Genomic DNA, 12,550 nt, shown 5'->3' on the forward strand with positions numbered 1-12,550 from the left:
GACAGTTGGACATATTGAAACTGAATATCTACGGTATGAGCAGTTTCTGAGGGGTTGCTGCCACCTGGTGGAAGCAATCAGAATGTCCCCGGCAATATTTTCTTCAATTCGGAGCCACTGCGTAGGAGTAGTATTTCTAGGAGACTCAAAAGACTACACAAGATCGATTGTTGTAATTATATATCGTGATATTCATATATTTGCTGCACTAAGGTGTACCTCCTTTTATATCACACTACACCGAGTGGTCAGCACTGATTGTTGCTTGAGTACACAGTGTGTGAAGGCGTGAGTTTGGTGAGTGGGAGTGTTCAGTGAAGAGATATACTACAAATTAATTAATCAAAATAAATGTAATTAGCTCAATAAAGATGGCAGGATAGGTGATGTGTCACGTCTGCAGCACGTGTGCTCTCCTGGCTGACACTGCAATCCATGACAACCACATAAGACCACAAGACTTAGGAGCAGAAGTAGGCCATTCGGCCCATCGAGTCTGGATCCGCCATTCAATGAGATCATGGCTATTCTGATAATCCTCAAACCCACTTTCCTGCCTTTTCCCCGTCACCCCTGATTCACATACTGATAAAAAAAAACCTGTCTTTCTCAACCTTGAACGTATTTAAAGACCCAGCCTCTTTGTTAAACAATTCCATAGATTGACGACCCTCTGAGAGAATAAATTCCTCCTCATCTCTATTTTAAGTGGGTGGCCCCATTACTCTGCGATTATGCACCCCCCCCCCCCCCCCCCCGCCCCACAACCCACCCCTCCGTCCTAGGAAACCCTACGCCAGTCTGCGTAACATCTGTCGTTGGGAAAATGCTAGAGTCCATTACTAAGGAAGTAATACATCCTAACTAGTGTCTAATAAAAGTTCAACATGACCTCGTCACTCTTTTCCTCAATGCCCCCATTTATAAAGCCTGACATACTGTATGCTTTATTAGCTGCTCTCTCAACATGCCACACCATCTTCAATGGCTTATGTACATATATATTCCGAGGTCCCTTTGTGCTTGCATCTCCTTTAGAGATTGTCCCTTTAATTTATACTCTTCCTCCATATTCCTTCGGCACAAATGAATCACCTCACACTTCTGTGTATTGAACTTCATGTGCCACTTGTCAGCCCAAACCAGTCACGTGTGTATGTCCTTCTGAAGTTGAAACCTATCCCACTCAAAGTTCACAAAGTTTCTAATCTTCGTATCATCTGCGAATTTTGGAATCTGTCTCTGAACAGCACAATCTAATTCCTTACATTCCGGTCACAACAAGAACACAAGTGTTACTCATGGGAGAGTTGCTGAGCTGGAAGTCAGTGAACGGAGAACCTCGAGCTGCGCTGCAGTCAGTGTCCTCAGTGTGGGAATGGTTCCGCTGCTAGAGACCGGGGTTGGAATTAAAGGGCTCTCTCGATGTCCTGGGACAATATTCACCTGTAATGAACACCGCCCAGTACAAACACATGCGCCGACCTCCCAGTTCATTACTGTGGGGAAAGGAAGGTGGTAGAAGAAAAGCTCCCCTGTACACCAGAGTATTGTGGGAGGGGCTTTCACATCCGGATCACAATCCAAATGTAGAGTCAGAAAATTGCAGCCTCCTTTCATAAACCTGTCTCTTATTCACACAACACTTAGCCAGCGACCCGGGAACCGTGTGGCCCTTCAATGGTCTCAGCGACACTGCCCTGTGCAAATCAACTCGATCCCCCTAAATCATTTCAGTCCAGCTCTCAGGTACGGTCTCCAAGTGCAGTCCAGGGCTGCAGTCTCCAGCTCCCCGTCATATAAACCCCCAGCTCCAGGCAGCAGGACGATGGGAATCCTCCTTATTTTTACCCTGTGTGTCTGTTTACCCCGTGAGTACTGACCAAACAAACAGACATTGTGTGGATTTAATATAAAGCTGCCCGAGTCCATCCCAATTACAGACACTGTCCGGGGTTTAGTCCCGTTCTGTGGTTCGGCTCTGATGGTCCATTAAACTTTCTCTGTTCAATTTCCAGGCTCTTTCATTCACTCAGTGACACAGACCCCGGCAGCGGTGACCAGGAAGGAGTGTCAGTCTCTCACCATCATCTGTGTTTTCTCTTCGTGGCATTATTTACAATCGGGACATTTCTTCAGAAACACCCAGACCGGGACAGAGCGGGAGCGGATCTCCGGCGGCGGAAGATTTGTTGTGTCGGTGAACAAAGCAGGAAAGACATTTTCGCTGGAAATTCGGGATGTGAGAGTTGAAGACACCGCCACCCTATTACTGTAAAGCTCAGTACAAGTACAACATCGGTTAATCACAGTGGAAAAGGCCTGAACAAATAGCTCTATGCAATTAAAACATAAATTAGCTGGGCCCAAATGGTGAATTGTCGATTATTATCGCTGGAATCTGGTTACATTTCATTGTAATTTCCACCATTCCGTTATCTTTCTTTGATATTTCTCTCGGATTATATGAAGCGAAAATCTCGCTCCCGGGACCATTTACTCAGGACTCAGGGCCTCACAAAGAACAGTTTAAAGCGACAGAGACTTTGAAACATTGAATAATGTTTATTTAAATCCGCGAATAATTGGGCAGTTTCTACTGTCTGATGATGATTTACCGCAGGTTGAGGTGTCGGTGGTTCTTGTACCGGGGAGTTTGTGAGCGGTGTCACTGTGGTGGGTTACTGATTATGCGTATGGATCCGGGACGGTGGTGAATGTCACAGCCGGTAAGTGAATCCAACCCCAACCCCCCGCTAACGCCGCTCCACTTTACCAATCCCGCCTCCCCCGACCCCCACCCGCCGTGTTACAGCCTGTCCAAAGTAATGTTCACCGTCTGCTTCTCTGCTTATTATTGTGATCATTGTCAGTTCAGTCCCACTAAAACGAAAACTGATAGGTTTTCTAAGGAAGCCCCTCCGTTGTCTTTTTCGATTTGGGAGCAGAATCTGATTCGGGAGTCGGGTCGAGAGTCCTGGCGAAACTATATGTGAGACCTGACGGACTAGGCGTTCAGCGGGATCAGGGTGCGTGGAGGTTGGGGTGTAGGGCGGTGGGGGAGGGGAGGAGGGGTTGGATGGGGAATAGTGGTTGGCTGCACCTGGATCATTATTGGTTTCAATGGCAAATCGGGAGCCATCAATGCCTCGGACTCACAATCCTAATCGTTTTTAAGTTTGGAACTGCTGACATTTATTATTTCAAATGTAGATGCTTGAGAGATCGGATTGCTTTAATTTATCTGTATCTCTGATTTCTATAAATTAAAACAGCCCTGAGCAGAGACAGAGTGAGGATGATGCACTAAATTGATAAAGGAGAACAGGAACATAAGGGAACAATGATCATCGAAATGAAGAGAAGGGTTGGATGATCTCTGGGGGCCGTTCAAAATACTTTCCGGCACGAGGGTGGGGGATGAGGTTTATGGAGGGGATGGCTGCAATGGGCTCCAGTCTGGAATGCTAGGTAAAGCCTTGACCTGTTACTTAGGGAAAGATCTAAGCCCTTTGGAGTGAATGCAACAAAGGTTCATCAGAGTGATTCCTGAGGTAAAAGGATTGTTTTATGTAAAGAGATTGAGTGGGCTGGGCCTATGTTGCCCTGAGTTTCGAGGAATTGAGATGTAATCTCATTTAAAAATATGCAAAATGGAGGGCAGGGCAGATTCCCGGTGGATGTTTCCCTATGCTGGGAAGTCTATAACTATGGGTCAAAGTTTCAGAAGAAAGATTCGGCCATTAGAACTGAGAAGAGGAGAAGTCAAACCATTGTTGTGAGTTTGTACCTCAGAGAGCTGTGGATACTCAGTGCTGACCGTATTTAAGGCGTTATTCGATAGAATAAAGGGATTTTTGGACATTGCTGTAATGTGATGTTTTTGAATGGCGGAACAGGTTTGAAAGGTGCTGTGGCGCCACCTCCTCTTTGTTAGGTTCTCTGTTTTGATTTCTCACATTCCTGAGAAATGAGGTCAGCAACAATCTACGTCTCTCTGTAAAGATTGAACAGGCTGGGTCATTATTCTCTGTAAAAGAGGAAATCACGAGGAGAAATCAGAGAAATCTGTTTATCATGAACGGGTTCAATCGGGTGGAAGTGGAGGAACGGTTAATTTGTGGCCGAGTCCAGAGCAATAGGAGATTATTATAAACTGGCCACTAACTGAAAAAATAAAGACACTAAGAAGAATTCATTTGCATTAACACGTGGCAGAATGTGGAACTGGAGGTCACATGGAGTGGCTGGAGCAGGGAGCATTGATGGATTTATGGGAAGACTTGAAAATACAAGAGGGAGAGCGGAATAGACAGGCAGAAGGATATGGATCGAAATGGTCATTTAGATTTCGGGCAGGGCAGGCTGGACTGGAGTTTAAACATAGGCATCAATCAATTAGGCCAAATGGCCTATTCCTCTTCTGCAGATTGTGTATAATGCAAAATTCGAGAAACTCCGCCCAGAGAACGCGCTCAGAATCAGTCAATGGGCGGAAAGAATTGAAATTGTCAGGGAGCCGGAAGAGGCAGTTCCCAGTGAGTAACAGTAAAACCACTGCGGAAACTGAGCAGACTGAAACCAAACGACAACTGACAGAATTTGGGACAAGTTCCCACGATTGCAAAAAGCGCAAACAGCACAAAGTTAATGTAAAATAAAATGAAACTAACTGGAAATATTTCAGATTAAAGGGACATGGAGAAAATTGGAGCCCTATTGTTAGATGAATATAGAGAAGCAGGTTAAAAAGCTTATAGAAACTCCCGAGCAGTGTTAACCTTCAGCACCTTTGTCCACCGATGTTCACTATCGGTTTGGCCCAATCGGTGCTGATGAATCTCATCAGGTTCTTTTGGATCTTGTTGTGCTCAGTGATGTTATACCATTACATGCAGCACCGCAGGTTGAAATCCGGTCCATCGTGTCGGTGCTGCCCCTCTTAAAATGCAACCCAATTACCACACCACTCTTTTTCCCCGTAGCCCTGTATTTTTTTCATGTTCCAACATTCGTCCATTACTCGTCTGGAAAATACCCTTAACCAAGCTCACCGTCCTTTCAGGCAATGCATGCCAAACAATAAGAACTCGCTGTGAAACACAAAATAACACCTCATCCTTTCACTGGTTCATATTTCAATAACAGTGAATGAAGATAGAGCAAGTTACAAATTAAACAAACTTCATCCAAAGCCAGAACACCTACTGCGATAAACAAGTTTCCTCGAATAAACAGTAGCTAAAAAGAATAATATCCAATTTTTCTCCTGCAGATTCTCGTTCAATGATATCCCAGAATCCGCCTCTGAAAACCTCTGCTGTTGGTGAAACCCATACTTTAAGCTGTGAATATTCAGGAATCTGTCATTACAGAGTTCACTGGTACCGTCATTCCCCAGGACAGGCTCAGGAATATCTGCTTCAGAGACACATTTCAGGAGAGGAGAATAACGAAAACGCTGACAATTGCTGCTTCTATCGATTCTGCCGAGAATCAGCCGGTTAAATATCTCCAAACTACAACTGAGCGACTCCGCTGTGTATTACTGTGCACTGAGTCGGCGCACAGCACAGTGATACAAAACACGGAGGGTGCCGTACAAAAACCTGAACATGGTGGGATTACAGACACACAGTGATACAGAGCACGGAGAGACCTGTACAAAAACCTGAACATGGTGGGATTACAGACACACAGTGATACAAAACACGGAGAGAGCTGTACAAAAACCTGAACCTGGTGGGATTACAGACATAGTGATACAGAGCACAGAGAGAGCTGTACAAAAACCAGAACAGAGTGGGATTACAGACACAAAGTGATACAGCGCAGGGAGAGAGCTGTACAAAATCCTGAACATGGTGGAATTAGAGTCACACAAAGGCACAGAGTACAGGGAAATTGGGAATACAAATATTATTCAAGAATATTTTCTCAAAGGTTGTTAGCATTTTACCGTACAGGATAAAGTGATTAAACTGATTAGCTCTGCATTTCCTTCTCGCTCCTCCCACCCTTTAATTTTCCTCTCCGTCCAATGTTCCTGTAAATATAATTCGTGAAATTATTTCACGTTCTCACGCCCCTTATTTCCCAGGAAAACTTTTGGCGTATTTTGCCGATTCGTAATCACCCAAGTGTGAGTTTATTGGATAGAGCAGTTTGACAAATCAATTACGAAAGTATACGGCATGCCGGGCTTTATAAGTAGGACATAGAGGATAAAAACAAGGGCATTTTTATCAAACTGTGCAAAACACTCGGCCTCAACTGGAGTATTGTGCTCCGTTCTGGTTATCGCAGTTTCGGAGGGATGTCGAGGCACGAGAGAGGGTGCCGAATAGACTCATGGGAATGGACAATTTAAATAAATTTCAGTTACGTGGATGGGTTAGGCAAGCTATGGAGACTATAAAAATCCTGGAAATGGGCAGTGTAGATAGGGAAGGATTGAGCACCAGAGGAAACTGATACAAAGAGATTGGCAAAAGAGCCAACGGCGACATGATGAAAACCTTTTTCCATAGACTGAGTCATCCACATCTGGAATGTGCAGTCTGAGTGTGTGGCGGCAGCAGATCCAATCGATCATTTCAATAGGGAATCAAATAATAATCAGAAGAGCAAACAAAACATTGCAGAGCTAGAGAGAAAAGACCGGGAGCAGGTAAATTGCACTTGAAGTGAGTCAGCACGGTCAGCACGGGCCGAGAGGTCTCCATCTGCGATATAATCACTGGACGATTCAATGATTTTATAGCACGATATAATTTCTACTTGAGAAAACAGTCCCTACACAGAAAGCAGGTGAGGAAATGGAAGAATTGAAGGAATGTTTTTAACAGGGCTAATGGACAGGAAACATGAAATTTACTCTTTCATTGGATATGGGTGTCGCTGGCAAAGCCAACATTTGTTGCCCATCCCTAATTGCCCCTGAACTGAGTGGCTTGATGGGCCATTTCAGGGGGAGGTTAAGAGTTAACCACATTGCTTGTCGCTATGGCGTCACTTGGAGGCCAGACCAGGTAAGGGCTGCAGACCTCCATTCCGAAAGAACATTAGTGCAACTGATGGGTGTTTGCGACAATCTATGATAGTTCATGGTCTCTACTTTTGAGGCTAGCTTTATATTCCAGAGTTATTAACTGAATTACGATCCCACCAGCTACCGTGGTGGGATTTTAAACCATGTCCGCCTCGGTTTTTGGATTACAGTGAAATAGAAGATCAATGAGTGTGAGGATTGAGAAAGAAAATACAAATTTAAAGATCTGAATGACTTTATTCTTAGTGATAGAAATTCGCAATAAATTCAGTGTACAGTTTTGAGGACCATTTAAACAGCTCTCTCCGTGCCTTATATCACTGTGTGTCTGCAATCCCACCATGTTCATGTTTTTGTACAGTTCTCTCCGTGCCTTGTCTCACTGTGTGTCTGCAATCCCACCATGTTCAGTTTATTGTACAGCTCTCTCCGTGCTCTGTATCACTGAGTGTCTATAACCCCACCATGTTCAGATTATTGTACAGCTCTCTCCGTGCTCTGTATCACTGTGTGTCTGTAAACCCACCATGTTCAGGTTTTTGTACAGCTCTCTCCGTGCTCTGTATCACTGTGTGTCTGTAATCCCACCATGTACAGGTTTTTGTACGGCTTCCTCCGTGCTCTCTATCATTGTGCTGTGCTACGACTCAGTGCACAGTAATACACAGTGGAGTCGCTCAGTTGTGGTCTAGAGATCTTTAACCGGCTGATTTTCTCGGCAGGATCGATAGAAACAGAAATTCTTCCCCCGGCAGCGTTTACCCCATTCTCCTCTTCTGAAGTGTGTCTCTGAAGCAGATATTCCAGAGCCTGTCCTGGGGACTGACGGTACCAGTGTACTGTGTACTGACAGGTACCTGAATATTCACAGTTTAAAGCAACGGTGTCGCCAACAGCAGAGGTTTGTACAGGCGGATGCTGGGATATCATGGAATTGGAATCTGGAGGATAAAAAGAATGGACATTACCTTTTTATTTAGCCATTATTTGTCCAGGTGAATTTGCGAATCGCGTGAATGTCTCTGCTTTTTGCAGTAATTTTATATGTTTGAAGCCTGTGTGAACCGTATTCACTGTTATTCAAAAAGGATCAAGTGGGGAATGAGGTGATATTTTCTTTTCCATAGCGAATTCTTCCCATCAAGAATGTACCGTCTGAATTGACGGTGGGAATAGATTCCATTGTAGCTTTCAAACAAATAATGGATCTATGCTGGAAAATGAAATAAAAATGCAGAGCTATGGAGAAAATTCAAGAGCAATGGGAAGAATTGGATTGCACTTTTGAAGGGTCAACGCCTGCACGATGGGCCGAATTTCATCCTTCCGTGCCGTATGATTCTATAATTATATTAAATCCCTGTGTCTGTTTTCCCTGGTGAGGGGCAAACCTGAGGGAACATTTTGTGATCAGTGAGGCAATCAGTTTCAAAAAAACATGTTTGTTGGCGAGGAACACAGCTGTGTGACATCACTGAGCACAGCAAGATCCAAAACAAACTGATGGGAATCATCAGCACCAATTGGGCCAAACCGAGAGTGAACACCAGTGGTCAAAGGTCAATCATTTACTGCGGTTTAAAAGTGCTCGGGAATTTCTCTCCGCCTTTTGCTCTATTTCTCTATGTCCTATCAATAGGGTCCAATTTTCATTTGAAATATTTACAATTAATTTAATTTTATTTATTTTATTTCACATTTCCTTTATTTCACGTTTACTTTGTGCTGTTTGCGCTTTTTGTAATCGTGGGAACTTGCCCCAAAGTCTCTCAGTTGTCGGTTGGGTTCAGCCTGTTCAGTTTCCGCAGTGGTTTTACTGTTACTCAGTGGGAACTGCCTCTTCCGGCTCTCTGACAATTTCAATTCTTTCCGATCATTGACTGATTCTCTCCACGTTCTCTGGGCGGAGTTTTCTCTCAATTTTACATTATAGAGGAAAAAGACTACCAAAGAGGAATGGGCCATTCGACCTGTGCATATAATCATTCCCAGCCTTACCTCCACCGAAACCTAATTGACCATTTCTATCCAACTCCCTGTATCGGCCTGTTCCTTAAAAACATCAATAATATCTGCAGCCACTCCCTATGACCGCAAGTTCCAGATTCTGACTTGTCTTTTTTTAAATTTATTTGGCTTAATATTTTTATTTGTTTTGTTAATGACTGTCATATGTTGATGGTCCATTGCTTTGGGCTCAGCCACAAATACACAATTCCTCCATACTAAAACCGTTCATTATTTAAAAGGTTACTATAAATTTTCCCAGTGGTTCCCTTTTATCCAGAAAAAAGAGACACAGCCTGTTCAATCTTCCCAGAGAGATGTGGAATGTTGCTGATTTCTTTTCTCAGGCATGTAAGAAATCAAATTAGAGAATCGAATTGAAGCAGGAGGCGCCATATCACCTTTCAAACCTGCTCCGCCATTCAGTAATTTCGTGGCTGATTTGCAACCTCAACATTACATTCCCACTCTGTCTTCCTGTCAAAAATCTACTGAATGTTGTCTTGAATACACAGAGATACAGAACACTCACAGCTCTCTGAGTTACAGGATGCCACAGATTCACAACAATGGTTTTGGTGAAGATATTTTCTCCTTCTCAGTTCCAATGGATGACCTTTTATTCTGAAACTGTGACCCCGAGTTCTATACTCCTCAGTCTGAGGAAACACAGACACGATATCTGCCCTGTAAGGCCCCAGAAGAATATTATATGTTTTCATGAGATCAGCTCCCATTCACCTAAACTCTAGGGAATATTGGCCCAGACTACTCAATCACTTGACAAGGAACAATCCCTTTCTCTCAGGAATCAGCCGGATGAACATTTGCAGCACTCCTTCCAAAGTAGATTGATCTCTCTTCAGTTAGGAGACCAAAACTTTACAAAGCAGACTTTACCAGACTAGAGACCATTTCAGCCGTTCTCTCCATAAACCTCACACCATGGGGTCGCATTGTACTTTGAAATGCACCCAGTGATCATCCAATCCTTCTCTCCCTTTCCGTGAGCTATTTCTTACTGGTTCTCAATGAACTTGCCCCCAGTTTATAATTGTTCCGTTACGTCCCTGTTCTCCTGCAATAGATTAATTCATTATCCTCACTCTCTCACTGCACTTTGTTGTTTCCATTAACAGTCATCAGGGATACAGTTAACTTAAGGCAAGCCCATCTCTCAAACATCTACATTCAATATAGAGACGTGTCTGCAGTTCCAAAATTTCACATTTCGGTCTGAGGGCGGAATAGGAGGAAAGTGTTTGGTTCTATGAAGTCAATTGAAAGAAATGGCGGGGACAATGTCACTAATTTCAGTCACTGATTGTCCAATAATAAAATTCCATCAGGACCCACATCAGGATCTCTTGTATCTGAAGTCCGTTGTGTTACTCTCCCGTTTTTCTGCCGGGTCAGGTATTGAACTTGTATCCGAACTGGCCGCAGTTGTGTTGAGTTTATTCACCCGGTACCCCATTCACATTGCGCGGCTCGGACTGCAATCTGCTGCCCAGGAGAGAGCTCTGTGACCCCGCTCCCTTGCTCCCTCGGTCACAGTTAACAACGGGAATGGAGTCCAGTTAGTCGACAATCTGCGCTCATTAAAAGCGATTCAGAGTGTGAGATTCAGTGATGTTGATGGTGTCCCCCATGCGCCCGTTAAACCAATAATGGTCTAGATTCCGTCAACTCCCACATCCCACCCAAACCCCACTGATATCAATAATAAACTGACGGTGGACATTACCCGGGACAGGCTGTAACCCGGCGGGGTTTGGAGCCACTTACCGGCTGTGACAGTCACCACCGTCCCGGATCCATCCACATAATAATCATCATCATCCCAGTGACACCGCTCTCAGTCTCCCCGGTACAACAACCACCGACACCTCAACCTACCGGAGAATTATCATCAGACAGTGGAAACTTCCCAATTATTCAGCGGATTGAAATAAATAAACAATATTCAATGTTTCAACGTCTCTGTCGGTTCAAACTGTTCTTTGTGAGGCCCTGAGCTCTGAGTAAATGGTCGCAGGGACGAGATGTTCCCTTCATATAAACCGAGAAAAATATCAAAGAAAGACAATCGAATGGTGGAAAGTACAATGAAATGTCACCATATCAAAGCGATAATAAAATCAACCCGACAAAATCACTATCCGGGCCCGCAGAATTTATATTTAAATTATACAGAGGTATTTGCTCAAGTCTCATTCACTGTGGCTGCCCCAAAATGTCGTGGTAATGAGCTTTACAATAATAGTTGGCGGCGTCTTCAACTCTCACATCCCGAATTTCCAGAGAAAATGTGTTTTCTGATTTATTCACCGACACAACAAATCTCCCCCCGCTGTAGATCCGCTCCCGCTCTGTCCCGGTCTGCGTTTGTTTGAGGAAATGTCCCGCTTGGAAATAATTTCGCGAATCATCATCGAAAACACAGGTGATGGTGAGAGACTGACATCCCTTCTTGGTCACAGCTGCCGGGGTCTGTGTCACTGACTGACTGAAAATTCCTGAAATTAAACAGAGAGAGTTTACTGGACCATCAGAGCCGAACCGCAGAACGGGACTAAAATCCCAGAAAGTGTCTGCAATTGAGATGGACTCGGGCAGCTTTATATTAAATCCACACAATGTCGGTTTGTTTGATCGGTACTCACGGGGTAAACAGACACACAGGGTGAAAACAAGGCGGATTCCCATCGCTCTGCTGCCTGGAGCTGGGGGTTTATAAAACGGGGAGCAGGGGACTGCAGCCCTGGACTGCACTGGGAGACCGGACCTCAGAGCTGGACTAAATACTTTAGGGGATCAAGTTGATTTGCACAGGGCAGTTTAGCTGAGATAATTGATTTGCCGCACGGTCCCCGGGTCGCTGGCTAAGTGTTGTGTGAATAAGAGACAGGTTTATAAAAGGAGGCTGCATTTTTCTAATTCTACATTTGGATTGTGATCCGGATGTGAAAGCCCCTCTCACAATACTCTGGTGTACAGGGGTGGGGGAGGGGAGTTTTTCTTTCTGCCAGTTGTGCTGCCGCCTTCCTTTCCCCTCAATAATGCACTGGGAGGTCGGTGCATGTGTTTGTATTGGGTGGTGTTTGTTAAAGGTGGAATGTGGTCCCAGGACACCAGGAGAATCCCCCTTCCCCGCTCTAATCCCAATATTCCGGAGATTGTTACCTGCTTCATGTGACCCTGGACAGGCTATCTGCTGTTTCGCAAATGAAATCACAAGGATTGCTTTAAATATCCTTGGGAACTTCCCTCCGCCAACACCGGAGTGTCCTTGCGCCATGAACCCCACTCTGTCTGCAAAGAGTAACCGGACCTCGTACAATGAAACACCCCTTGTCTCACCAAACCATTGACCAAAATTTATTTCACTTCCAGCGTTTCCAGTTGGGATAAAATTTCACCGATCTGAAACGTTAGCTCTGATTCTCTCGCCACTGACAGGCATCCTACCCGGCTAACCTTTATTTTTCC

The 12,550-nt window shown here is 44.4% G+C and overlaps 1 protein-coding gene across 1 annotated transcript; it reads right to left on the minus strand.

Moving 5' to 3' along the window:
- Positions 1-7,678: 7,678 nt before the first annotated feature.
- On the minus strand, positions 7,679-11,767 carry LOC144673557 (uncharacterized). The gene is made up of 4 exons (XM_078535320.1): positions 11,725-11,767; positions 11,287-11,577; positions 10,847-10,903; positions 7,679-7,992 (listed from the first exon to the last, which is right to left on the minus strand). Exons 1-4 carry the CDS (start codon positions 11,765-11,767, stop codon positions 7,679-7,681), a joined length of 705 nt encoding a protein of 234 aa, XP_078391446.1.
- Positions 11,768-12,550: the final 783 nt, after the last annotated feature.

The sequence above is a fragment of the Cetorhinus maximus genome, unplaced genomic scaffold (assembly GCF_964194155.1).
Source record: "Cetorhinus maximus unplaced genomic scaffold, sCetMax3.hap1.1 HAP1_SCAFFOLD_385, whole genome shotgun sequence".
Lineage (NCBI taxonomy): Eukaryota > Metazoa > Chordata > Chondrichthyes > Lamniformes > Cetorhinidae > Cetorhinus > Cetorhinus maximus.

What these genes read in the sequence shown, in the direction of transcription:
- LOC144673557 (XM_078535320.1), bottom strand. Translation starts at nt 11,767, where the DNA reads ATGGGAATCCGCCTTGTTTTCACCCTGTGTGTCTGTTTACCCC. An exon ending in CCTGTGTGTCTGTTTACCCC is followed by an intron (nt 11,578 to 11,724) that starts GTGAGTACCGAT and finishes GTTTAATTTCAG; the next exon opens with GAATTTTCAGTCAGTCAGTG. An exon ending in GGTGGTGACTGTCACAGCCG is followed by an intron (nt 7,993 to 10,846) that starts GTAAGTGGCTCC and finishes TTTATCCTCCAG; the next exon opens with ATTCCAATTCCATGATATCC.